The 27,084-nt window shown below is 40.1% G+C and overlaps 4 protein-coding genes across 7 annotated transcripts in view; 3 read left to right on the forward strand and 1 right to left on the reverse strand.

The window, feature by feature from the left end:
- Positions 1-33: 33 nt before the first annotated feature.
- fam83e (family with sequence similarity 83 member E) lies at positions 34-6,475 on the forward strand. 2 transcript variants are annotated; one of them, XM_038695789.1, is made up of 9 exons: positions 34-771; positions 873-1,598; positions 1,739-1,885; positions 3,028-3,152; positions 3,300-3,680; positions 4,287-4,337; positions 4,423-4,648; positions 4,724-4,942; positions 5,858-6,475. In XM_038695789.1, exons 2-9 carry the CDS (start codon positions 1,131-1,133, stop codon positions 6,041-6,043), a joined length of 1,803 nt encoding a protein of 600 aa, XP_038551717.1. In that variant the 5' UTR covers positions 34-771; positions 873-1,130; the 3' UTR covers positions 6,044-6,475. The 2 variants fall into 2 exon arrangements, with proteins under 2 accessions (XP_038551717.1, XP_038551718.1); XM_038695790.1 differs by lacking the exon at positions 4,287-4,337.
- A 1,038-nt stretch (positions 6,476-7,513) lies between these two features.
- On the forward strand, positions 7,514-14,485 carry utp3 (UTP3 small subunit processome component). The gene is made up of 16 exons (XM_038697742.1): positions 7,514-7,708; positions 7,912-7,999; positions 9,413-9,469; positions 9,555-9,611; positions 9,697-9,805; positions 9,886-9,954; positions 10,058-10,179; positions 10,311-10,466; positions 10,571-10,642; positions 11,570-11,610; positions 11,698-11,794; positions 12,012-12,146; positions 12,245-12,381; positions 12,458-12,521; positions 13,977-14,084; positions 14,191-14,485. Exons 1-16 carry the CDS (start codon positions 7,692-7,694, stop codon positions 14,278-14,280), a joined length of 1,419 nt encoding a protein of 472 aa, XP_038553670.1. The 5' UTR covers positions 7,514-7,691; the 3' UTR covers positions 14,281-14,485.
- ppcs (phosphopantothenoylcysteine synthetase) lies at positions 14,340-17,452 on the reverse strand. 2 transcript variants are annotated; one of them, XM_038697744.1, is made up of 4 exons: positions 17,302-17,452; positions 15,886-16,423; positions 15,699-15,802; positions 14,340-15,070 (listed from the first exon to the last, which is right to left on the reverse strand). In XM_038697744.1, the coding sequence occupies exons 2-4, from the start codon at positions 16,418-16,420 to the stop codon at positions 14,744-14,746; spliced, it is 966 nt and encodes a 321-aa protein (XP_038553672.1). In that variant the 5' UTR covers positions 16,421-16,423; positions 17,302-17,452; the 3' UTR covers positions 14,340-14,743. The 2 variants fall into 2 exon arrangements, with proteins under 2 accessions (XP_038553672.1, XP_038553671.1); XM_038697743.1 differs by having other exon boundaries at positions 17,220-17,445.
- Positions 17,453-20,748: 3,296 nt separating this feature from the next.
- foxj3 (forkhead box J3) overlaps positions 20,749-27,084 on the forward strand; it is a 120,819-nt gene continuing 114,483 nt past the window's right edge. Inside the window, exon 1 of one of the 2 annotated variants that reach the window (XM_038697741.1) lies at positions 20,749-21,033. The gene's annotated coding sequence lies outside the window, so the exon portion shown is untranslated. The remainder of the gene's footprint in view (positions 21,034-27,084) is intronic. The other variant, XM_038697740.1, reaches the window with a different exon arrangement.

The following is a 27,084-nucleotide window of genomic DNA, read 5'->3' on the forward strand; positions in this document are numbered from 1 at the left end:
ACTATCTTTGTCATTCAATCAATCACTCATTGTTTGGTAGCATTCATTGTTTAAAGTTAAATAAAGCACTTCAATTAACTTTTAAACTTTTTTATATTTCCCTGTTGCTTTTATGTTTTATGTAAAGCACTTTGAATTACCTTGTTGTTGAAATGTGCTATACAAATAAACTTGACTTGCCTTGCCTTACTTTGTTAAAGTATGCTCAGACTGTTTTCTACAGAACAGTAGAGGAATGTGATAATGAGCTGATAACAAACTGGCCAGTGATACTACTGTCAAGATTCACAAACACATTTTCCAACGGTATTTTCAAAGAAATAAAAAAAAAAACTTCTGTGATTGCACCTGACACCTTTAGATGGGAAGTCAGATACAGCATTGCGTGTTGCACAAACCTACCTGTCAGGTTGAACCAGTCCAAAAAGAAACCTGTGAGGTAAATGACAGCCTCTTAGATAAAATACACATATGATGCACCACACACAAATTTAGCACACGTTTGAAATGAAACCTGAATATCAGGTTGGTTTAATTTAAATGCAGCGGCTGCGAAAGTCAGAGGGAGGTATGGCAGGATCGTGACTGTGTGTCTGAGTAGCTGAACGATCTGTCTGCTGCACAGATTTTCTGCCATCTGTCAGCAACAAGGAGTGTAAGGGTTAAGAGAAGTGAGCTGACCTGCAAGGCAGGGAACACATGAAGAGCTAGAGCTCCGGAGAGCTCCTGAGTAATACTTGTGCTTGAGCGATGAGACATGCTGCCCAGGACGTGAGTTTCACAATGTTTTGATTTTTGTGTTTTCAAAATGGATTTTAAAAAAAAAATGCTGATCACTTTAAACTTATCATAATATTCTGCTTAATATTCAGGACCGAACTTGTGAGCCTTGAACAGACTTTGTCTCAGTAAAAGAAAGATCAACATCAAGATATCATATGTGTTCTGGGCAGCTCTTGCCAATGTGAAGACATTGTGCCTTTTTGCCAGAAGGATGAATGAAATGATTGTTTTAACCGGCATGAAGGTTGACACGAGCAGGCCTGGGACTGTCTTGCCGCCACACAGCTTGAGTCAGTAGTGGGAACTTTGATAAGTAGTTCGCTTACATCACACATCAGGCTGCAGTGATGGTGAACTCCCAAGAGCAGAGCCTTGATGAAGAGACGGTGTTCGTGCCAGTGAACGAGTCTTCCCCAGAGTACCTCCATTGTGAGAAGGAGCGTCAAGCAGTGGAGAGACTCTTAAATGCAGGAACAGCGGCCTTCTACAGCTCCATCGACACAGAGCGCTCCAGCTGCTTCCTGTCTTCTGAAGAGGTCAGCCAGATATCCAGCTGGGCTCAGGACTATTGCTTCAGCCCGCTACAGGTGCAAAGAGAGGCGGATGGAGAGGAAGGCAGCTCAGAGAGGGAGGACTTTTGTTCCACCTACTTCCCTTCCCAATCAGACACACCACCCCCGAACCTGGAGCTGGGCTGGCCTGAAAAATGCCAATGGGCGCCAAAGGGAAGCGTTACAGTCCACACCAGTCCTCCTGCTGAGGGAGAACCTCCTGTCAGAGAGATCATCAGACGGCACTTGCAAAAGGCCACTAAAGTATGCAAACATAATGTGGATTTATTCCTTATGGATGAACTCAGCATATGTTTTTATAAGGGTAGAGATGAAGTCTCAGGAAATGTTCTTTCCTCAGAATGAGTACATTACTTTATTATGACATTCTGTGCACTATGCAGGTTATTGCCATTGTGACAGACAGATTGACAGATGGTTCAATAATTGGCGATTTACACGGTGCTGCCTCCCGGGGTGTCCCTGTCTACATCATCCTGAACCAAAGGTCCATTCAGGAGAACTTCACGCTCAACAGGCTCGGGCATCCAGTGAGTCACCTCCCACAAATCAGCAAACACCTACAGCAGCCATCATCTTATGTTTGTGTGACATGGCAATGAATACACCAGAGATTTTATTTTTTACTAAAATCAAGCACCACCAGACAGATCAACACATTATGTAATAGGTCACATCTGGTCACATCTGAAAGTAAGTGTACATTATTACTATTGATAACCAGACACTCTGCATACATACCCTCGAGAGGTTACTGATAGACAGCAAGAGTGTCTTTTACCTTTGGCATGCTTATGTTAGGAATGTAACATTGACTTTTAGCAACAAGTAGCTGAACTGGTTACACAGCATTCAGTGTTGTCTGTGGTGACAAACCTGCCTGCACAAAATGTTAATGTTAATGTATAATTGGGTAACAGACCACACAGAATGGTCAGAGGATCCAAGACAATTTATTAATTATACTGGTATGGCGTGGCTTTGACAATTTGATTCACACTAGCATCAGATAGCAATGTTGGTTGGTCGGTTCACCATTTGGACCGGATAAAAATATATCAACAACAACTGCAAAGATTGCCATAAAATCTTGGTACGGATATTCCAGGAAATCCATGGTGCCCAGAGGATGAACCCTCAAGACTTTTGGTGATCCCCTGACTTTTTATCTAGTGCCACCAGCAGGTCGAAGTGAAATATTTTAACATGTACAAGATGGATTGGCACAAAGTTTGGTGCAGACATCCTAATGTCATCCTCTGACACCACCATAAGGTTGACATTTGGTGATTGTGAACTTTTCCTGTAGTGTATCATCAGGACAAAATTTTTGTCCAGTACTTTGATTTATGAAAAAATAGCCTCAGCTGTATTTGTGTTTAGTGCCAAGTAGCAAATGTTACCATGCTATCACGCTCATCTAAGATGGTAAACATATACATGCTGATCATCAATAGGTTAGCGTTGTCATTGTGATCATGTTAGCTCAAAGCACCGCTGTGCCTCAAAGAGCTGCTAGCATGGCTGTAGACTCTTGTTTACTTACATAAACCTTGAGTAAAAGAAATTATAAGCCTGTTCAACATGTAGTTGACTTTACATTGCTTCACGTATAAAAAACACGTTTAATTGTAATTCAATTTTGAGTTTGAACAAGCTTGTGATCTGGCAGAACATGCAGGTCCGTGTTCTTGGAGGGAAAACCTTCTGCTCCAGGACTGGAAGAATGGTGGTCGGGGAAATGAAAGACAAGTTCCTTCTGGTGGATTTAGAGACAGTGATTCATGGCAGCTACAGGTGAGCAGTTATGTTTTACACACCATAAAATGTCAGTCAGACACATTCCTTTTTGCATTACACGAGAGAGAAAGAGAGAGAGAGAGAGAGAGAGAGAGAGAGAGAGAAAGAGAGAGAGGCATGTAACAAGCTGTCTCTGTACTGCAGCCTCACATGGACAGACGCCCACCTGCACCGGCAGCTGATCACCGTTCTAAGCGGCCCAGTTGTCGACTCATTTGACAGGGAGTTCAGGATCCTTTTCGCTGCTTCGCTGCCCGTCCCAGACACATGGAGGGTTGCAGGTACTCATGTATATGTGACTCATCGGCTGAAAGACATCTCAGATCTCAGGTTTAAAAAACCTTTCCCTTTGGACTCTGAGATTTCCAACCCTCCATCCCCACCTCCTGATTCCCTGCTGGACTGGGAAGCCATGGGGGTTGTTCAGAGAGAGTGCAGCTTCCTTGATAGTCCTCTTGATCAACAGGAGGAAATCATGGCCAAGGAAATGATGAACAACAGAATCCATTTTGTGGATAAGAAAAGGTATATAGATCACGTTGACTTCTTAGACACCATTAGTGAGTCTGTGAAGTTGTCTTGGGACCAAACACACAAGATATCTTTATATTATCTTTGGCATTTACAGAAATATAACTTTGCTGTATGCTGCATAGTTGTTGTTATTTTCATACCATAATTTACCTTTTAGTGAAACATAAACAAACATTTTGAATGTTTCCTGTTTCTTATCTTTCTTTGAGAAATAGCATATATGGTGGACAACATAGTTCTAATATTTTGTTTGCAGGACTTCACTAAAATCTTTTTGTTTGTGACAGGGTATGCGAAAATACACCTCCAGTGACAAACAATGTGCCAGATAAATCAACAACTTGTCTTGTTGAGTCTTGTTACAACAGATTTTTACATTATACTGATTAGATAAGATAAGATTAGATTAGCCTTTATTGTCTCCCTTGGGAGAAATTCGTCTTGGGCATTCAAGCGAACTTAAAAACTTACATTTAACATTTAACAGATTACAACATATACAGTCACACGACACATGATTAGTATGAGTATGTGCTTTCTATTTGTATGATGTTGTTTTATTTATACAAATCCTTTGGATCTTGATTAATTTCATAGCAACACACAGCCCTTGTTAACAGATCTGAAAAGTCCAGAAAGAAGGAAAAGGTAACAACCAAAAGACAAAAGAAACACACTGAATAAATGATTATTTAAATGACATATCCAAAAGACCTTTTTTCTTCTCCTGCAGGGAGGACTGCATAACAGAGAAAGCCCCTTCCAGGCAACTCTCAGTAGAAAAGAGTACCCATTTAAATGACAGAACAACAACAAGACTTGGTGATGAAGCAATAGGGCCAGCAAACAACATGGTCATGCGTTCCTCTACTGAGAGAAAAGAGTGCTCCATTTTGGAAGAGAAAAGAGGCATAAATGAAACCAGCAAACCAAAAGTGGAAAACACACCACCTTCTAGAGTAAGTATCTGGCCTTTGCAGTCAAAACACTTCAGCTAAACTTGCAAAAACTGAGATGAGTTTCTCTCCGCACAGAAACCCATAATCCTGAGGATTCCCCAATCTGACAGCTACAGCTGTCTGAGTGACATTATGAAGAGGTTTCGGCCTCAGCAGAGCACTTCAGGACTGTTCAGGAGAGGATCAAAGGCCGCTGTGTCAGAAATGAGTCGCTCCATGATGGACCTGAGCATGCACAATACAGATACAAATCATGGTGACAGAGGAAACCCGGTGCCAAGGTTTAGGGCCAGTGTAAGTATATGTTTTGTATTTTCCTGTACATGTGCTTGTGAAGAAGGAGTGATGGAGGAAGAGATACTTCTGCAAAATAAGTTAACAGCTCACAGAGATGTTGCTCTTCAGTTTACTGAAGTAGAAGCACTCAAATCCTTTATTCAACTAAAAGTAGTGTGCCATAATAAAATAATACCCCAAGAAAACATATTTACTCACTTACCTCTGCTGGTATCAAGCCATGCAGACTGTTTGTGTTTGTCATCCACCTCTGCCTCCACTCCAAAACAATGGAGGTGAACTGAATTTAGTTTGTGGTGCTTTTATGACTCAAATATGTCTATTTTAAGAAAAAAAAAAGTCCTGGTATGGTAGATAATCCACAAAAGGCACTGTGTTTCATTAGTACATTAACTGAAAACTGACCACAGAATTATATATTCAAACTAAAAGTCAACTACAGAAATATATAGTATAAAGTATTAGCAGAAAGTTGAAATGTAAGCCCTTACAATGAAGCAGTGTCTACTTGTGACCCCTCATCCTCAAATTATGACCTTTACAACATGAGTTGTGAACAGTTCAACCAAAAAATGAAAATTCTTTTTATCAGATTGCTTCATTTATATGGTTTGTGGGAGAAAAAAAATCTATATTTTGAAAGAAAAAGCAAACATTTAAGAAGAGTCAGAAAAATAAAAAACCTAATTTTGCATTACAGAAATTTTTTTTTTCTGTCTTAACATTTTAATCATCTTGTGACCCCTCGACTTTATCTTGGGACACTGTTCTACAGACTGATCAATTTCATAACATTCATACTATGAGGAGTAACAAACTTTTGTAGGTGGTCTAAATGCTCAAATAAAGTGCCTAATAGTTGAGCACAGTATGATATTAATGTTCTTTGTTACTTCTCTGTTTCCTTGGCAGTGCTTTGAACCGGGTCTTATGACACCAGCTCTTGCCCTGATGAAAAAGAGGAACGATGACATGAAATCTGTTTTGTACAGAACTCCAAAGACCTTCCTGCCCCGAGAGAGGCCTCGCAGCTCCCGTTATTCCCTCAGTATGGACTGGAGGAGGTCACTGGCTGAGAAGGAAGGAGACCCAGAATGAGGAGCGAGAAAAGAAAATCCATGAGCAACACGTTGTGTAATAACTTCCTCTGTCACTGAGGAAGGGCAGCTGCCCGCAGGAGACAGTTATAACCTGCAGCATTAATTACCCAAACTAAGCCCAAAACAGGCCGTGATATGTAGGATGTACTGACAATCGGTTCTATCTGTGGATTTGATGTCCCACTGAATTTGATGATGTTTCACTGTATGCTATAGTTTGTTTGATGCAATGCTTTACTTTAGAATATGTTTAAGTACATAAAATTGCTGTGTTAATGCTGCTCACCAGGAATGATATCAACTGTTTACCACTGGATGGCTGCATACGAATCCAAGGAGTCATATGGCTTGAGAAAGAAATTATAGAAGAACCTTTTGATTGACATTTTTAATAGCTATGATTTTATTAAACTTTCAGCAAGTGGCAAAAGTTGTGTATTTGTGTTGGATACTAGCACATGAAAGAGTAAACTGAAATGGTGCTGATAGATCTGCAAAAAAAGGGCAAAAGTGATCAATAAAGTTGTTGATAAATTATGAAGGCTTGGCAGAGAATATGGGATGAAGACAACATGCTGAGATCAAAGGTTTGTTAGAGTTGGAAAGTAGATGTCAGAAGAATATGTTATTTCTTCACTATTAAGGTCAGAACATCCTGGACTTAATACAACAGTATGTAAATAATGAAAAAGAAAGTTTGACATAAATATAATGTTTGTAAGGAACATGTGCTGATAAGAATTAAACGAATTGATGGTGGGGAGACTTGAAGTGCAGTTTACACTTTATGATTTAAAGATAGTGAGTCTAAAAACTGTTGGCCACTTTTAAAGTCACACTAGTTGAGCCAAGTAAAATACATATGAAATAATAAATAAAACAATGTCTCAGCAGAAGTCAATTGCTGGTATAGTGGAGAAAACTCTTTCAAACCATTATGTAGTGAAAATCTCACTGTTGAACAACAAAGAGAAAAAAAATATTTATAATGAAACAGAATAGACAGTTAAATATTTTGTTTTTTTGTTAGCTTTTAATGTATTTTGGGTTTGAATGACCAATTAAAGACTTGCTGGAGAAGTCTTTAATGGAATGGAAGTGAAGTAGGAGAAAGGCTTTATTCTTAAGGAAACAAAGTTTTCTATCAGATACAGGGGTCTTAATTTATGAAACTCTCTACCCCACTTGGTTAAAATAATATCCTCCAAAGAATCTTTTTAAAGAAAATTTTAATCTATGTTTATTAATCTAGGTTTTTTTATGTTGAGGTTGAGTCTTTTTCCCTCTCTCTCTGCACATATATATATATTGTTATTTGCATGTCATTTGATTGATTTCAAGCTATAAACAAATGTATTCAAACTGAAACCCATAAATAAAATGATGTCACACACTCCAGTACAGTAGGAGGCAGTATGCGCGTTTCACATTACTTTATACACCGCCAATAAAATTGACGACGAAAAAGAAGATCCGGAAGCACATGGTAACCACTGAAGAAATGTGTTCAGCTCAACGCAAACTGGATATTTACCGTTTTCATCTCCACATATGAACACTGCCGTCGAAACGTGTTGTTTGTTCAACTTTCTAACGCACTTTTTTGTTTGCTAACGTGCAGCAAGACAGTTCAATTCATTTCCATCATGGTTCGAGCAAAACGGTGAGTTTGGCTAAAGTTAGCTAAAATTAGAGTCTGCATGTTTTAATGTGACTGTTAACGTTAAACCGAGCCTCCCTACTCTGTTAACCTGTAGCTTTTTGTTGTCCCCACATTTCCCACTAGGACCGACAAGAACATAAATGAAATTGTAATGATGTAAACAACCTTTAGGACACCACTTTCTCCTTTCTTTTATTGCTCAGGGGTAGGCAGATACAAGGGCCTAAAAAGACAGAGCGATATGATGAAGATGACCCTGAAACCTACAAGAACATGCCTGTTCCTGATAAGGTAAGAGGTGGTGATGGCGCATATATAAGATGCTTGCCTTTGGTGTGGGAGACCTGGGTTCGACCTTTACTCCAGAGGCGTGCGACCTCTGACATGTATAGCAATTGTAAGTCGCTTTGGATAAAAGCGTCAGCTAAATGAATAAATGTAAATGTAAAAAAAAATAAGGTAAGAGTACTCAGCACTCACTTCTGGCTACAGTGTTGTCTGCGGGATTTTATGTGGTTTGTAACACTGATAGAAAGGCCAATCACAGCCAGTGTGTTGTTATATGTACAGTATGCTTCCAATTGGAAAAAGTTAAATGTCTTTAAAATGTGCCACTGGGTCACAGGTTTTATTTTATTACTACAGTATTACTCATGAGGAAAGCCCAGGGAAAACATCTACTAAGGTTCAACAATTTTTTATGACACTGTATGCATCCTATATGGTGATTCTATTTATTTATTGGTGTATTCAAATGTTGCAGCATTTTGTGTCTCCAAGAAAGGGAATTGATTTCCCAAAATTCAAGGAATATTGCTTTGTAAACGGTTGAAATTTTAAAAAGTATTTTTATTGTTATTTTATTGTTTGAAAACAGGTCCAATGTGTGCTGACTGCACTCTGGTGTTTTGGTCTTCTTACATTTTGGACAGTACAGTACTGTCCAAAAGGTAAGGAGGTGCACCTAGGGCTGGACAATAAAACAATAACAATCATTATCGCAATATCATTTTTTTCAATAGCAATATAAAAAATGTTCTATAAATGTTTGATGTTATTCACTTGAATCATATACGAATAAGGACTTAAGTTTTTTTATTAAGATGTTTATTTTGTTGAGGAAAAAATATTTTATCATAATTGTTTTGAATGTTCTACCTCAGAACTGTGTTTGGCCTCAAGTGTAACCATCAGGTTTCTTCAACTTTCACTCAGGAGCAAAAATCAGCCTTTAAACTTGAAAGAAATAACTATGTGAATATGATAAGAATCGATATCGAAAGATATTAAACTTTTTATTGTGATAAAAATTTTGACCATATCGTCCAGCCCTAGGTGCACCTGGTGTGTTTTTCCATAACTGTCAGTGATGTGATTTTTCTACCATTATTTTTCATTAGAGTTTTTCATCAATAATATCAGAAATGTTTTGACCGTTGGTTCTGGTATAAAGTAATAAATCTAAACTAGAGAAGTCTAGTATGATGTCTAGGACAAGAACAGTCAGTAGTGATGTGGAAATGAAGGCCAAAATAGTTAAAAGTTAAAAACAATACTACGTTCAGAAATTTGTACCACTTTTCTCTCATGTTAGAATCACAATCTGGGGGTATCTAGTCTCATATTGTGATAATTTTTCTCACAAGCTACTTTTAACCTTCAACAACCACATAAGCTCAGCTTTGTCTCTCCTCTTCCCTTCAGAAATCATCACAGTACACAAAGGACAAAATCGATGAGTTTCACGATGAGAAGATCGCAGTAAGTTAACCTCCATAAGTAGTTCTTTGGTCAGTGTGTGGTGCTGTTTTTATCTTCTCAACTGTTTTTGATCTCTTTGCCATAGAAACTTCTCGCCAGTGGTGTTCAAATTGAGAGCGACCTGGAGGAACTGGATGATGAGGTGATGGATTGTGTGTTTGTTTGGATTTACTGTCAGGAAATTCAGTAAGTTCAAGAACAAATCCAAGCTCATCTGAATTTCACAGGAGGAAGTCATGGCCCTGGATGACTCTGAGTCGGAGGAGGAGGAAGAAGAAGATGACCAGGAAGAGGGCACAGACATGGAGAGTGATCTAGAGGGGAAAAAAGAAGAAGGTAAACACAAAATCATAATTTCTTATGTTTGGTTTATAGTCATACTAGCAGTTTAACTGTATTTTGGTTGTCTTCCTCAGATCTTCCTAATGAAATGGCATGGGGCACCAAGAAGAAGATGTTTTATGACACTGACTACATGCCCACCAGTAAGCGTCTCATATCTCCAAAAATATTTCAACAAGTTGGTGATGGTTTTGTTATCAGTGTGGCTAATATTTTCTTATGCAACATATAACTGTGTTATTACAGAAGGGAAATCTCAAGAAGAGTTGGAAGCTGAGGAACTAGAGGAAGAAGAAGAGGCTAAAAACATCCAAAAACGTTTAGCTGCAAATCTGAGCGAGGAGGATTATGATTTAAACTTTTTTCAGGTATTTTCTAAACCTCTCCTGTCAACCTAGTTCTGATTAGCTGATTAACGTCCAGTTAATTCCACATGTGATGATAAAATGATGAACATTTGTGTTTTCTTTGGTTGTCTTATGTGGCTGTCTAAATGAAGGACTTTGCTGTGGAGGAGAAGGATGAAAGCAAAACTGTAGAAAAGGAGGAGAGGATTGTGAAAGACCTGAAGCAGATGTCCCAGAAGGAAAAAATGAAACTTTTGAAGAAGGAGTCACCAGAGCTGCTTGAACTTATTCAAGACTTTAAGGCAAAGGTAAAACAACCTCAGATTTATTGAGCCAAAGGATATTTGCTTAGTTACCACAGACCAACATGTAATTGATGTGAATAATCTTTGTTATGGCACGATGTGTGCAGCTTACTGAACTAAAGGATGAGCTGCAGCCCCTCGTACAGATGGTCAAGGATGGAAAGATCCCACCAGGAAAGGTGAGTGCATTTAGCTTCATTTCTAGCTGTGAATTTGTCACCTGATTTAAAAGCAGCTATAATGTTTTCAGTGACAAAAGTTTTAAAACCCCACTGTAAACTACCTGTACAGCCGACTGACATGCTGAGCAACTAGCTGGTGAACATAGTGAAGCATTTAGCAGCTTAAGAGCTAGACGTTTCCCTAAGGAGTTGGTAGAGTCCAAAAACTGAGCTAGAAGAGAGTGAAAACGGGTGATCAGAAACTTCAAATAAATTATATTGTTGCTCCGTTACTGCATGATATGTATGATGATGTAAATAAGCAACTGTTGCTAACAAAATCATCATATCAACTTAGAAGGTGAGGATATGATAATGTTGTGTTCAGGACTTGCTTTAGCTGCCCCCAAGTGGCTCATATCAGTTTGCAGATTTAAAGATTTATCAACATGCATTTGTCCTTTTTAATTATCATGGAACAAATCATTGAAGAAGGAGACTCTCTTTACTTCTATGGTAGTTTTAGTCGTTCTGTCTCACAGATGTGGTAGTGCAAAACAGAGACAGATCTTTAGTTATGTAAATCAGAGATAGTTTGTTTTTAAAGTAACTCAGGAAGTTTGAAATATTTTTACCATGAACTGAATTCATACTGTCCTTTTCAGTCAGTCTTAGAGCATCTGCAACTCAGTAGAATTGTATTAAATTTATATGAGACACTACCTATAGTTTGTTTATAATATATTTGTATATATTATCCTTACCTAACAACAATTTCTTTTTTGAAATTGAATGACTATTGTTAGATTCATTAATGATAATTTTTCTCTCTGTGTAGCTGTATAGTACACAGGGACACGTGATATTTGGTGCCATGTTGGGGAGTACTACCAATAATGTCATGTAGCAATGGTAATTAAGTATGTGAATTACTGTTTTCCAAAGGGTGCTGACTACCTCAAGACAAAACAGCAACTTTATCTTAAGTAAGTTGCAGTTAAATTGTATTTACATATTGCTAAATCATGTCACAGTTGTTCGTTGAATGACCAAATGACCCTTTCCTGCAACAGTTACTGCACAAACATCAGTTTCTACTTGGTGCTGAAAGCGAAACGAATCCCAGCTCATAACCATCCTGTGATTGAAAGACTGCTCACCTACAGAAATGTAAGTCCACACGTTGACTTTAACACCTGCTGAAAGTGGGACATGTTAGCGAATGTGTTCCTGCCCTGAATGTCCAACAGTCAAGACAACATGCACGGCATCCTTTAGTGTGTCACTGTTTGATACTACTACTGTTTGACGATGGCACCAATAACTACATGGGCTGGGACATCACACTACCACTCCATATTACTGACTTTTCAATACCTGCCTGTAGCTCATCAATGAACTAGGTTCAGTAGATGATCGGCTTGCACCACAGTTTCGCAAGCTACTAGCCGGTGAGGAGAATAAGGCCAGCAGCAGATCAACAGAGGTCAAGAAGCCTAGACTCTCAAGTAAGAAGAAAAAGGTGAGATTTTTGTGGGGTTTGTTACCTCCGTTTACTCACCTGAATGGCATCCTCACTTTGAGTCTGCTTGAATGGTAACAAGTTCACATTGTTGGCAGGATTCTGGTGAAACTGTTCTTGAGGTTGAGCAGGACTCGGACTCTGACCTGGACGAGGAAGCGGCTTTACGTTTCTACAAAGAGGTGGCGGAGCGGGTGAAACTGAAGAGAAAGCGCAGCGACCCAGAAGCTGAAGAGTAAGTATGATCTGATGCTTCAAATCACAGTTGATTAAATCAATTCGGGGTCTGACAAATTGTCAATTTGTTGCAGGTTGGAGGAGAATCAAGATGAAGAAGAGCTGGACCCAGATGCTAAGAGAGGAATCACATACCAGGTACAACCAGTCACACACTGAAATATGAGTGTTTGCAGTCAGATGCTTCCACCCAGAGTATATTTATGATTAACAGAGTATTGGAAGGGGGAGGCTTGTCAAATATGACAGGGGAGGGACTTTAATTTTTGGCAGTGGGCGATATACACCTTTTTAAATTGTTGTATTTGTTATTATTTTATATAGTGTATGTTTTTTTACTTTTCAAATACATAACTTATCTCTCATACCTACCTAAACCCACCTAACACCCCACCTTAACCGCCACAGTGCAGTTGAACAGTCCTCACCATGTCAGAATTTGGTGAAACACCCCATTTACACCTTTATAATAAATCAGATCTTGCCTTTGTGTTTACACCTGGTATTTTTAGTGCAATTTTATCCTCACTGAGTTCAGATCTGTCCTCCAGAGAAAATTCTGCACATGTGTAATTTGAAATGGGGGCAAATTCTCCACAGACTCCCTTAAAAAATTCTTCTTTTTGTATGAAAAAATATTCAGTTTGTCCCATGGTGTTTCAGTACCCGCATCATCAGTCATTAGAGGTCCATCTCTTTCAGCCTTCTCACTTTGTATATTTTATGTTAGCTAAAAACAAATACATGTTGGCTATAAAGTTGTGTTCAGCATGGATGCCAGCACGTTGTGGGCCACTAATTGTGTTTACACTGACCTAACATCCAAACACAATGAAAGCCAGACTACTCCAGATGTGCTCAGGCAGATCACACACACTATTATATTCTAAAAAATTATTTTGGCCTTAATATTTTTAAGACCATCGTGCCAACTGAGATTATTCTGGCCACTGTTGCATATGTTAAGTTTATTTGGGAACACCATCATTAATATGCAAATGTCACTAATGTTGTGTGTGTGCGTTTGTTGTGTAGGCTTATTCAACTTTGTTGGTCATGCACCCATAACTTGGGTGAAGATGCAAATATTTATGAGGATTTGCATTTTGCTTAAGAAATGAGCTGTTTGATTTGGTGATAACTCTCAGTCCCTCTGTGCTGTTGGCTTATTGCATTGGCTGGACTAACTTAGGGTCTTATTTTTGTTTCAGAGCTGGAAAAGGTAGCCTTTGCAGTACTATAGGAAAGGACACAATACATTGGGCTTCTTTTTTCCTGACGAGGGAAGGGGGGGCCAACCATTACATTTAAGAGTCACTCTTAAATGTAATGGTTGGAATATGTCAGCCTTTGTTTTTTTTACTTTCTCCAATACTAGCTACCTATTTGGTTATTTATGATGGAGTGAGGGTCATGCATTTTCCTCCAGTCACTCAGGGAGGCTCAAGGAAAAATATTTTGAGCTCCGGTGGATAAATATAAAACAGTCCTACCCCAGCCCCCGCCCCTATAAATAATGAACAGTCCATCCAATCTTAGACTTTGTCACTTGTCAAGACTTATTCTCATTATGTGCCGCTACCAATTCCACAGATGGCCAAGAACAAAGGACTTACACCAAAGAGGAAGAAAATTGACCGTAATCCCAGAGTCAAGCACAGAGAGAAGTTCAGGCGGGCCAAAATCCGCAGAAAGGGCCAGGTTTGTATTCCACACATTAAAGATACCTTTTTATTTTATGAGGATGTGTTAATATGTCAAACACTTTTCCAAGATCGATACTGAAACTGTGGTTCATATGTGCCAGGTCCGGGAGGTTCGTCGGGAAGACAAGAGATACAGTGGAGAGCTGTCTGGAATTCGTGCTGGTGTCAAGAAGAGCGTTAAACTTAAGTAACCAAGAGAGAATCCAAAATATGCTGCCAGGTGTAGGATTGAAAAATAAGACTAATGGACTGTACTTAGAAATGTTTATTATAGGTGACCTGTGTAGGAAAGCACATCACTGAAGTAATCAACTGTCAGTCACTATTGTAGAAACGACATGAAAATGTTTTTCTGTTCTAGATTCATTGTGCAATGTGAATAAACATTTTCAATAACATATTGTCCCTGTACAGAGACCGCACTATAAGCATAGAGGCCTGTTTTTAGAGCATGTTAAAAGGGCAAGGGATGGATATGATGTGTTCATAGTTACAGTTATTACCAACGTTATGCAACCAAACAACATACTGAATATACAGTAACTTTTCAGGAGAAGAGGCAAGTAGGAATTTAAGCCAAGCTCAGGATCAGGTAAGAGCACAGACAATGACTTACATGCCATTGGCTCAGACATGCAGTGACGATGATTACAGTCAACCTCCTTGCTGAGTTATGAACTTGTTGTGTGCGGATGTCAGGTTGCTCACTATCCTCTCTTCAATCTCCACCTCATTCTTCTCATCCTCCTCTGTGAGGATCAGCTCAACCTGAGTCTGAGGGGTCACCACCACCACATATCCCCGTCTAGAGTCCAGTACGTTGGCCACAACAGCCTGGTGCCTGTAGGTGTCCAGAGCCCGGCGAGCCCTGTCCAGCAGGATGGCTGCATCTGTCTCCAGCTTAAAAGATATGACAAATGCCTGAGGTGCCCAGTCCTTCACCAGGGGGGACAGTATCTTTGGGACCATGTTCATGCTGAGCTGAAGGGGAGAAAAAGTATGTTGTCATTAGTAACAAGACCAAGGGTCTACAGTCTGCTCTTTGAGGCTTTAACTAAGCAGTGAGGTGCTTGCAGCTAAATACTAACGCTAGCATGCAAACATTCTGCTGATATTAAGCTGGTATGCTTATTTTTTTCACCATCTCAGTTTAGAGCATTAGCATGCAGACATGAGCGGATTAGCACACATTATAGCTGAGGCTAATGGGAATGTAATTAGTACAGGTAGACAGTCCTAAACAAAAGTGTTGGACATAAACGCACTTGATCACGGTGGTAGTTGTTGGGTCTACCTGCTGTATACGAGAAGGGCAATAAGATGACATCTTACGAATTGGCAATATCAAAATAACATTGAATAAAAAATGGTGCAACATTAAAAGTTTAAGGGATCACCATAGTGATCAAAATTTGTGAGGAGGGCATGATTATGTGTACCAATCCACCGGTAGTTAAGATATTTAACTAAAAAACATGTCTACCTTGTGATGCAAGAGGAAAGGTTAGAGGATCATCAGTGTAACTGGGAATCATCCCCTGGGTACAATAAATGTCTACAAGATTTCATGACAATCCATCCTGTAGTTGTTGACACATTTCATACTCACTTGAAGAGGTCCATTGGAAGACTGGATTTTGTGTTCAGGCATCTCAGATGCTGGGATATAGAAATCAGACACAGCTGCAGCCAAGTAAAACATGGCCTTGGATCCTAAGTGCAGAACAAACATTTGGGGACAAGTTATGAACGATAAGAGCCACAACTTCAACTTGTAAACTGGTGTTAGTCTGTACCTATTGTGCTGAGTGCCTGTGCTGCTGCTTTGAGTAGATGCAGATACTCTGACAGAGTGCTGAACTCAATGGGCAGAAGAAGTCTGCCTTCTTTCACTTCCTGGTATCGCTTCAGCACTTTCGCTATGTTCGGAAGCACCTGCTGGTTAACCACCACTTCACCGGTGTTACCGGATGCTCCCTCTCCACCTCTGAACTTCAGGGCGTCCAGCATGTTAATGGTTGAGAACATACGTGTGTAGGGGTAGAGCGAGCGATGCCTGTGCAGGAAGATGACAGCGTAGCCTGAGTCTATGAAATACTCTGCTGAAGAGGCCCCTCGTCTGCCGCTGCTGAAGTTATCGAGGAAGCGAACTGTGCGGGACTCCAGGGGAACTTTGGTGCCTCCTGATGTGATGAGAACCACCATGCGACCTGCTACCGCATGGTGCCTGGCAAAAGCAGCCATCTTCTCTTTCACCTCTTCGGCATGGGAGGGAACAGCGAATTCTTCAGCTAACTTCCCATCAATGGAAGATATTCTGGGTTCAGCCATCACCTGATGAGAGAGAGAGGAATGAGGATTTGTCAGTGATGTTGACAAGTCAGAATATGAGACCTGTGTTTAAAGGGGAACTCCAGAGATTTTGTATATGAACATGAACAGTTCAGGATGCAGGTTAAACTACAGTATTTGTATAGTACTTGTGGGTCTGGGGGGAGCTTTCCAAAGTTTGGGATTATCACCTCTGATGGTGTAAAGAGGAATATACAGCTGCAGCCAAGTAAAAGGTGACATTGAGTCCTGAATGCAAAAACATGAAGGCATTTACCAGGAAAAAAGTGTCTAATAGATGAATATTGGGTCGTATTATGGGAAGTGTGGGACCAAGCTGTTTTGGTCGCGGGGGAAGTGTTTCCAATATTTTTTTTTTCACCCACTGTATATTGGTGGCGATACACTTAATATTGGAAACACAGTGGCATTCAGGAGCAACAACAAGACAAACTACAACCTCCAAATTGGCCATAAAGTTGAATAAGCACCTCTCTAAAACAGTTTGAATACTAACTGAACTTTGTGAACATAGACCTTCAAATCACAGTATGTTACTGGACTTCACATGCTCTTACTAATCGTTACAGTAGTGTTATATTAATACAGGCTACCTTAATATAAACCTAAGCCTCACAGTATGCATGAACCTACAGTGAGTGAACCTTGACCTTAACATTTTGCTTAAAGGATTCGCTACAGGAAACAGTCTTTAGGTTGTTTTGTCAAGGAAGAAGTAAGGTGGACATTTTCTGTTTTTTTTGTTTTGTTTTTTACAATTTTTTACATTACAATTTACCTGCAAATGTTCAGTAATGACAGGTGAGGAAAAACCTTTACATACACACTCTGCAAATAAAAAGCGCACTGCGTAACGCTACCTGTTATTTGACAATAATTTGCCGCCGTGACAAATTCGTAAATGAAACAAAAGCGACGCTTATTTTTAAGACAAAACTGCAAAACCGTCCTGTTTTAGCTTCCGAGGTTGTTCTCTGTCAGAAGGAGCTTCTCAGCAACTTCTGCACTTCCTGAAATCTTTCTGTGGTCTTTATAAAAGCACAAGAAACCCGTCAGCGCCGCGGTGGCCTCAAACGGTACTGCAGTCACCAGGTGGCATAATGTTGATGAAGTAGTGCGTCAATTACTTTCTCACTTTCATATGAGGTGTCACACCTTATGAACATAAGCATCATCAGTGGCGCAGGACGGGAGGGGAAAATCTGTCTTAAAGGGGATCTTTTCGACCGGACTGTCCCACTGACTCAGCAAGTTTCATCACTCAGGGACACTTTGAAGTGTTTGAGGCTGATGTGGGGTGTACGGCGCTCGTCGGTTCTTCTCTTTGGTCCCCTCTGACGCCTTCTATTTTTCTGAGTAGTTGGACTCGGCATTAACTTGGCATTGTATAAACTGAAAGCTTACTTTCTCAAAAATGCTGGTTGCATCTGGGTGCGCGAGGCTCCACTGGACATCTAATTTCTGGTGAGTTTCAGCTGTTAAGTTAAATTTATATCTGAAATTGCAGGTTCAAAAAATACCCAAATGTCGTACGGAACTTAATAATTTAAGTTATAATAAATAGGCTAGGACTCAAAACCCCATAGGTACAAGCTAGGAAATAACCAAGTGAGTAGGCTATAGGTCTGTGTTATCATTACCATACACTTGTTTAATACAAAATAATTATTTTTGGTCGTCACAATTCCAGGTTATAATGAAACATTCACCTCAAATTTGACATCTTGGCCTATTATTTTTTTAATTTAATATATTTGTTTTTTAAAGTCGGATATGACTTAGTAACTTGATATGACCTAAAAGAAATTACAACCTGCAGAGGAAAAATATGAATGTTACTTTGCGGAAGTGTAAAGTTTTGGAGAGAAATTACGGTCCGGTTTGAAACACATATAAAGAGGGTTATTGGAAATTCCGTGCATTAAATAACTAGGTAATAGTAATAACTAATGAGCGACTGATTTTCTGAACCTTTTTACCTTTTAGTGTCTCAGATAATCAGCGTTAGTGATGTCTGCGTTTCAGTCTAAAGCGTCCCCTTGAACAGAAGGGCAGGGCCAGTCATTATAGCTGTAAATGTTCTGATTTAAAATGATTTATCATTTTACTGCTCATCTTCATGGTTTAATAACAGCAGTCCCCGTGATCAACCCACATGAGGCGCTGTTGCCTTTCTAAACAGACGACCACACTTCAGCATGCTTTCTTTGATACATGTTCAATTGTGTAGATTGACCTGATTAGTTTCCGCACATTTTAGTGATATTTGTGTTCATTTTTACAGAGACACCACCAGTTAAATGGACTGAAAGTGTTTATATTTGGAAAAAAAATGCACAAATCTAAAAATTATGAAAAGTCAATAGGTTACAATACAAAACAGCTACACTCAGATTATAGAATTTCATATAGAAAAAATAACATATAGATAATAATAGAAATAGAATATGTCACTTATGATGAACTTTAAAATTATAAAAGCACAGTGCTGTGCACTGAGTTGTGTTGGTTTTGTGTAGGCCCATTGTTTTCCACTATGCTAATGGTGACATTTTTCTGATTGCCTATGGCCATAGACACACAGAAGCTTTAGATCTTTGAGTGACCTACAGTTATTAGTAAAACCATAAAATAACCTTGTAAACCTCAACAATAACATGTTGGCATAAGAACTCATAAAAACCCTTATAATAGCCTTTTTCTTTCTATATCATATTTGATAGTAATAATAAAACATGATATAACTATAACTCATAAACATGTAGCTATATTCGGGAGGTAAGTAGAAAATCAAAAGACAAGGCAAGGTAAACTCACTCTACTAGTACCAAGGCGGTAGATACCATTCAGGACACTGAGGTCATGTCCTTGGTAAAAACAGTTATGTGAATTTGGAGGTTTATTAATTAACCCTGAGGTTCATACTTTACAATGGTGAGTTAGACATAGTTGGATTTTAGAGGGGGATGCAAAAAAATTTTTTAAAACGCACTATATATTAAATTGGACTATTTTTAAGTCAAGAAAAACAATTATTAATGAATGAGTTCACAATTTCACCACTATAATTTTGCAGCAACATTTAGGCCATAGGGAACTCTGTGATATACTGCACTGAAGGTGAATTAATAAATTATTAATGTTATTTGTTGAAAACTGTTAAAAAATGTTAGCAATTTTTTCAACTGTGGTCTGCAACTAGAATTGTACAATAATCTCTTATGTAGTAGCCTATGTATTGTGTCTCTATAGGAGTCAAAATCAGCTCTAGTTATACGTTAACAGAATATAAAATTAAACTAGGGGCTCCTAGCTAAACTGCAGGCCTATATGCTGTCCATGCCCACCTTTTCTATAAATTATTTTATTTCTCTGAAACATGGGCTACTTTCAAAAGGCACATATTTTAATCATGGACTAGACTCTTGGATATGTTTTCATCAGCTTCTGTATTCTTTAGGTTTTTTCTTGTTGGTGCCACTTTAGAATAAGAAACTTAAGAATAAGTTTGTTACTCATGGCTTAATAGCCTAACTCTTTAATGCTAGATGAGGTCATCCATTAATAAGAATAAGTTTTAGGTTGCCAAGTTAAAAAACAAAATCGTCTATGTATGTATTTATGTGGCCTATTGCCAGTGGGAATGTGCAGCCAAGTCTTATTTTATTTATCCTCTAATGGAGGACTTTCATTTCTGGACAGAGTGTAGCATACCTATAACAGCAGACTTACAGGCTTAGAAAATGTGAAACCCACAAGCATTTATTAATAGATTAATGTCATCATCAGATCATCATGCATAATTGCAATACTTCTAAATAGAAAGGAAACACACCAGTAAAAGGGATTTTTATTACAACCTGGCAACCCAAAAAGTTACAGGCTACTTATTAACGGTTTGTAAGGAATCTATTAAGCATGTGTAAATTATTTATGACCCTTTAATAAAGTCATTAATTAGACGTTACAAACCCTATATAAAAGGTGACCTATCAGACGGTGGTGCCCAGTTGGACTATCTATATACTTTTTTCTGCTTTTATTCCGTGATCCTGGTCCTATGTGTTATTACTTGTGTCTTTATAAAGCCATGTCTAGAAGGCGCTTTGGTTGAATAACGCTGATTTGTTGATTAACTGATTGACAGGAAAGTTCACGTGTGGGTGCACCCGCTGTTGCTTTCAATGCGGGCTTGTGCCTTTGACCGCGCGCTAGTTTCTGTGGCGGCAGGTTGGTGGTGAGAAGGAGGGGAAAAAAAACCCTGCGTGTGCGTCGTCGTATGTGAAAGTAGTTCCGGGCACTTAACCCAAACTGGGGGGAGAGTCCCGGATGTTGGCTCGGCCGCCGAGAGAAAGGCGAACAGGAGAAGGCGGAGAGAAGCTGAGGAGGAACGCCACGGCACCGCGGGCACACCGGCGAAGCTACGACAACGGCGGCTCTTTGCACAGGACGATAACGTCAAGAGCACGGGACACCCCCGGGGAGCCCCTGCTAGCTGAAGAAGAGGAGGTGGAAGGAAGGGGAGGGGGCAGTTACTCTGAAACTACCGTCAGGATTACAGAGAGCCACCGTCACAGCAGCTTTCACCCAGAGTAAGTGAGCTACACGGGCATGGAAGTTGAACTAAGGCCCACGAAATGGACGACTTTCACGGGGAAGTGTGCTGCACTGAAGTTCTGGGGATTGAGCCCGGTGAACAGGCCCTGACACACAGCTTTTCGCATGCGGTGGCGGGTTCTGCGGGGACACCTTTTTTTCCTCTCTGAGAGCCAGGCTGTTTCCCTGTGGTCAGTGTTAGAAACACCCCGGCCGTTTTGTAGTAACTCTCCAAGTTGACAGCTCCTGCGTTAGCCTGCTAGCACCGCCGTGCAACCGGTGACAACTGACAGGGCAACTTTGACAGCTAGCTAGCCAGTTTTGGTAGCCAGCTAACTTTAGCAGAGCGCTGTCGTTGCTTTCTCCAGGGCCAGGACGAGGGGTGTGTGTGCTTTCCTTGCATTAGGTGGATATAAATGACCTATCCCAGCTATCGTTAGCTAGCGGTTTAGTATGTGAGACGTGGTAAGTCCAGCAAGAAGTGCGTCTGTATATATGAACCAAGTGTCATTTAGCCTTCCTGCGTGCTCTGGTGTATTTGACTCACAGCTGTTGCGGTGTGTTTTCTTGTCTGTCAGTCGTCTGTTTCTCATGCGGCTTAAATTCCTCTAGAAAATAATTATCCTCGGGTGTAAAACTAGTCGACCTGTATGAAAAGGCGCAGTGACTGGACAATCAACAAGTGCAAAGCATGTTTCAGGTATATTTTGTGCTACTGAATTTGATCTCGGGGCTGTGTCTAGCCTCTGGTAGTGGTATACCCTTGTGGATTGCCCTGAGATGGCCCAGACGGTGTTGCAAGACGTTTCTCAGAGCATGCGTCTCTTTGCTTTGATGTTTGACCAGTTGCTTTGTGTGATCGCACAGGACAGACACTGATTTAGTTAATGCTACGACTTTAAACTAAACAGCTGTGGCATTTGCGTGCAGCTGTATACAAAACAGTGCCCTTGCTTTATCCTGACGGCCTTTATTAGAGGATGGATGGCTGAACTCTTAATTTGCCCCTGCTGTCAACTTGTGCAGGTTTTGTCAATGATGTCATGTTGTTACTTTTATGACTGGGGTGCAAATGAGATCATGGTCCTTTACCCTTATGCTTGAGTTTATTCTGCCATAAAGCTAGCATAAGAGGTTAAATTCATGACTAAAACAAAACATTATAAATTCCCCCCCGAACATCCCAACCCTACCAGACTTTCTGCTTCAACTAACAAAATGCCGATAGCATTAGTCAGCACCCACAATAAAAGGTCAGACCTGGTTTGCTTCTTAATCACCCATCCTTTAAATAGCAGGAGTACAGAGCTGTCTGGATCAAGGCTATGGTGCATGCAGCTTTAGAAGACACAGTGTTTAAGTTTTGATGTTGCCCCATCCAGGTAAGATAAGCCAGAGTAGTTTTGTTTCTTACAGTTTCTAGAAAAGAGTTTGTCACACTTGTCTTATTCTGTGAATAGTCCGGCTGCTGTACTTTCTGTCGCTCTCTGAGTTTTTCAACAAACTATACCAAAGAGGCTCCATGTGCAGTTCATGTTAATTGGTGTGTTGTTGCAGTGCCCCCTGCCCTAAGACATCTTAACTCCTTTTAGAGAAATGCTTTGATCCTTAATGCCATTCATAAAATTCAGTGTTCTTTTCACAAGCAGTCATTTATGTCAATTGAAACAACTCTGTTAAATACACCAGTGTAATAATTGGCATAGGCAGCGGAAGTGACATGTTGCTGTTGTTTGCTGGCTGTGCTGTTAAAGAATAGACTTAAGAGCACAGCCGACAGATTGCGTGCAGAAATATGAATCACAACACACACATTGTAAAAGTTGTTCCTTAGATCACTTTGTTTTTTTTGTTTATAAGCAATGTGGTTATTCAGTTATGTTGTGCATGCTCAGACTTAAAGGATCCTGTTTATGCTTGTTTTTGGTGATAGGATGCCTCTTATTTGCTATTTTACCTCAAATCACAAATGAGTGACTTTTTATTGATCCTTTAAAAAAAAAAAAAAAAAAAACAACCTTGAGGTTTTGATGAATGGACTGAATAGTTGCGACGAAAGTAATGAGAAGATTACACAGTTGTTTATTCTCATAGTAACCATTTAAAAGTGTGAATGGGAGAATGTGATACAGCTTCTCTTTAATGGCGGTTTCAGCCTGCACTGGTCTATTGCTTAATGGTTTAAAAACATGACACCTACTTCTCCAAGGTCTTCCTGTGTTGTGTGTGGGTGGGTGTGTGTGTGTGGCGCCAGCAGCACATTTATGTATAATCACTGAAGAAAAGTGACATCATATATAAGAGACAGGGAATATAGAATAACTACGTGTAAACAGATGTTGACATTCATCGTTGTGTCACAGGTAATGTTCATCTTGGGAGTGATGGTGTATAATTGAATAGACAAAAGAGAATAATGACATGACATGATGATTTGGATTCATGTCAAAGGTCAGTATAGTCGAGTGAATTTGGAACAGGTTTCTACTTTTTGAGTACAAGCTCCTCATTTGTTATTCAGGATGTGGCTCCGTGCCTGGCCCTCACTGAGAGGCTTTTTAATTTCTCCCCTTGTTGAAGTGATTATTCAAATGACCATCCGTGAGATGCAGTTATCAGACTCCTGGTGGTGGTTGAGCCTGTGGCAACTTGAATGCCCATCACAGCCCCTCTCCCACCCTACTCTGTGCAGTTGGACAGCACCCAAAAGGTAGCCTACCCTATGTAGCAACCCCTATTAGACTGCCACATCTTACCCCTCAGGCTGAAAACCTATTGTGTTATGCGATTGGCACATGGCATTTTATTCATGAGGACGGCGGTTGGCATGTTGTAGTGGTGATGCCATTGGTCAGAGGCCTCCGTTTAGTATTTTTATGACTTAAAAAAAGGTGAAAAAGTGGGCTTGTTTCAGTTCCTTTCTGCGCTGAAATGTGTAGTTATTTTAAGTTGGAGTTTCTTTCTCTTCACTTCATCTTGTCCTTCAGTGTGTTTTTCACCTTGGATTTGGCAAAAAAAAAAATCTTCCTTTTCTTTCCAACAGCTGTTTACTCTGCATGGAGGCTGGGCTGTCCTCTAAATGCGGCTCAGGCCAAATGACTGAGCATTTTTCGTTTAGAAATTTCTCCCCGTACTCTGCTTACAGCCGGTGAGAAGTTTTGCTCCTATGGAAGCTGTGGTGGTGAGATGGGACTGGCTCAGTCTTCATTAGCAACGCTGTGCATCACTAGAATGCAGATGAGCTATGAAGCCATTCATCTGCTGGAAATGCCTCCCTGATTCCAATTTGAATCTTGTTTGCAGTCACATTGTGTGAGCCCACTTCTCCATGTTAAAGAAGTCTCTTTATGTGAGAGATCAGAGGGGGATAATTGCACTTAAGTGAACCTCATTTAGTGCTGGCCAGAGCAATTACTGTAACTGCAGTTCTAGGCATTTTTTGGAGGCCTTGAGCAGCTGTCATTGAGTCTCTGTAGCTGAGATATCAAGCGCTGAATAGAATGACATTGGTTATAGCACCATGGGAATGACAGGTCCTTGGATGGATTTTAATTAGTTTATGCAGGTTTTTGCTCAGCTCTTCTTTTTTTTTTTTCCCCATCCGAAGAAAAGCATAATTAAAAATGACAATTAGAAACGCATTATTTTAGTAATGATTGAAAATAAATTATTCTCAAGGTGTTGTAAGGTGAAAAAAGCCAGCACTCTTTCTTCAGGCAACCCTCCCCCCGAGCTTGAGGGAGATGTTTTATCATTAATGTTATTCGGGAGCCAAATTTTGAGTTTTGCTCAGCTGGGTGCTTTAATCTATTTTTGCTGTAAATTAATGAATTTTTAAAGAGCCCCTCGCTGGATACGGGTGGATGTGGGAATGCAGCACTGGTTCAGTTTTCAAACGAGCCTCTACTCCACCGTCACCCCCACCCCTTTACCACCCGCCCTCTTCACGGGATGGAGAGAGCGAATTTACTGAAGCACTACACTTTCATTTTTTATTCATCTAGCAATACACTGCCTAGTTCTCCCTATCCCACCTCCTCCCAGTCTATTGAGTTGAATCTGGCAGCGTACTAGTCCTATATGCTTCGCTTCACGTCCTGGGTTGGAGTTGGATGTGGACATGAATCAGTAGAGGAACTATGTGATGTTTAATTCAACTGGTTCGTTGCCTAATATTTTCGGGACTATTTGCTCAGATACATGTTTTATCTGAAAGTGATTAGCCATTTATTTCCCCAGTCTGACTAATCAGCGCCCTTCTCTGTACAGGGGGAACTACTATAAGACACTAGAGCATGCTGGGTAGGTTTATAAAGTGCAGGAGAAAATGGTGTGGCGGGAGGGTGGTGGGGGGCATGGTGGCTCCTGTAGCGCATGGTGGTTTCTGTGACTCATTCCAGCCTTGTGGTAGCAAAAAGACGAACACATTCTGTCGCAAGTCTAATTATGAATGTTCATGTATTTCCGGGTACTAAGTTCAAGTCTAGGAACACAACGAGGCACATGAAGAGTCTGAAGATGTGTTTGGTGGTTGTAGTGCACTAAATGTGCCACAGAAAGCAGGACCTACAAATCCCCTCTGTTTAAGGGGAGTTAATGCGGCGCTTAATGACAATGTAAAACAAACGTTTTCCAAGTAAATGCATTGTATGTAGCTATGTCATTTGAGATTTTGCTTACTCAGGTGCCAATGTATAACCCAAGCCCTAAATGAATAAGACTGGCTTAACTTTTGAATGCCTTGAAGGATTTAATAATTCATCAAATTGTATGTTTTGTCCTTGAGTTGTGATAGGTCCTCAGCATCAGCGTGTTTCTCTTAAGCTTTTTTTCTTTACTCAGTAGAAGCAATTGATATGCTTATATGATTCACACTCTTTGGAGACTTTGGAGCTGTGTGCAGGAAGAGAAGCTTGCTAAGCTGGCACAGCTTAAATAATAAGAACGGGGCTTTCTTCTTGGTATTTGGTATCTGTTTTTATCATTACTGTGGCAGATACAAAATTCACTTCCAGGTAAAATGGCAGAATTACCCAGAGACCGTTTTAATTTAGCAGAGATGGGGCCTTCTGTCAGTTTTAAATGGAAAAAAAGTTTAAACTTAAATTGGTAGCACCAACAACTGGCTAAACAGCGCAGCTCTGTCTGCACAGCAGCAGCCACAGAGATGTTATTAATAATGAATCGTACAAATCGGGCTCCTGTACTGACATCTTATTGGGAAATTACAATTATTACATTATATTCCCAAATACAGCTGCAGCGATTCATAGATAAGTTGTCAAATATTAAATTAATTGCTAGCCCTGTAAATATATCGACTAATCGTACGATATATGAACATGACCTCGGTATTGCTCATTGTGTTTACATGCGTGTTTGTTTACGTCGCAACATTTCAGCCAGTCACGCTGCTGCTTCTGCTTCTGCTTCTCCTCTCGTCTGCTCTCTGTGTTGGAGGCAGGGGAGCTCCTCCACACACGCAGAGCGGACAGCGACAGGTAAAGAGAACGTGTTACTTGACACTATTAGGTGTATTAGGACAATTTTAATTGATGGTGTTCTCAAAGACTATCTAACTCCAGCTAGAAAGTTTGTAGTGTTCGTCTAGATAGACTTGGTTTCCAAGCCACATTTCACAGCTCCAGTGTGGGAATAATTTGGCTTTTAGTCGAATGAGAGAGGAGAGCCAATTCACGGTTTGTCAGCAATGACATAGCGGCCTTCCTAAACTTGAACTTAGTACCAAAAAATAAGATCATGAACATTCATAATTAGTCTTGCGACAGAATGTATTCGTCGCTACCACAAGGCTAGTATGAGTCACATAAACCACCATGCGCTACAGGAGCTGCCAACCCCCCACCACACCATTTTCTCCTGCACTTTATAAACCTACCCAGCATGCTCTAGTGTCTTACAGAAGTTCCCCCTGTACAGAGAAGTGCGCTGATTAGTCAGACTGGGGAAATAAATGGCTAAACACCTTCAGATAAAACATGTATTTGAGCAAATGTGCCGATAACATTAGGCAACGAACCTGTTGA

Source organism: Micropterus salmoides, unplaced genomic scaffold, assembly GCF_014851395.1.
Source record: "Micropterus salmoides isolate LMB-PRFRI ecotype aquatic unplaced genomic scaffold, ASM1485139v1 Ms_hic_scaffold_4, whole genome shotgun sequence".
Taxonomy (NCBI): Eukaryota; Metazoa; Chordata; class Actinopteri; order Centrarchiformes; family Centrarchidae; genus Micropterus; species Micropterus salmoides.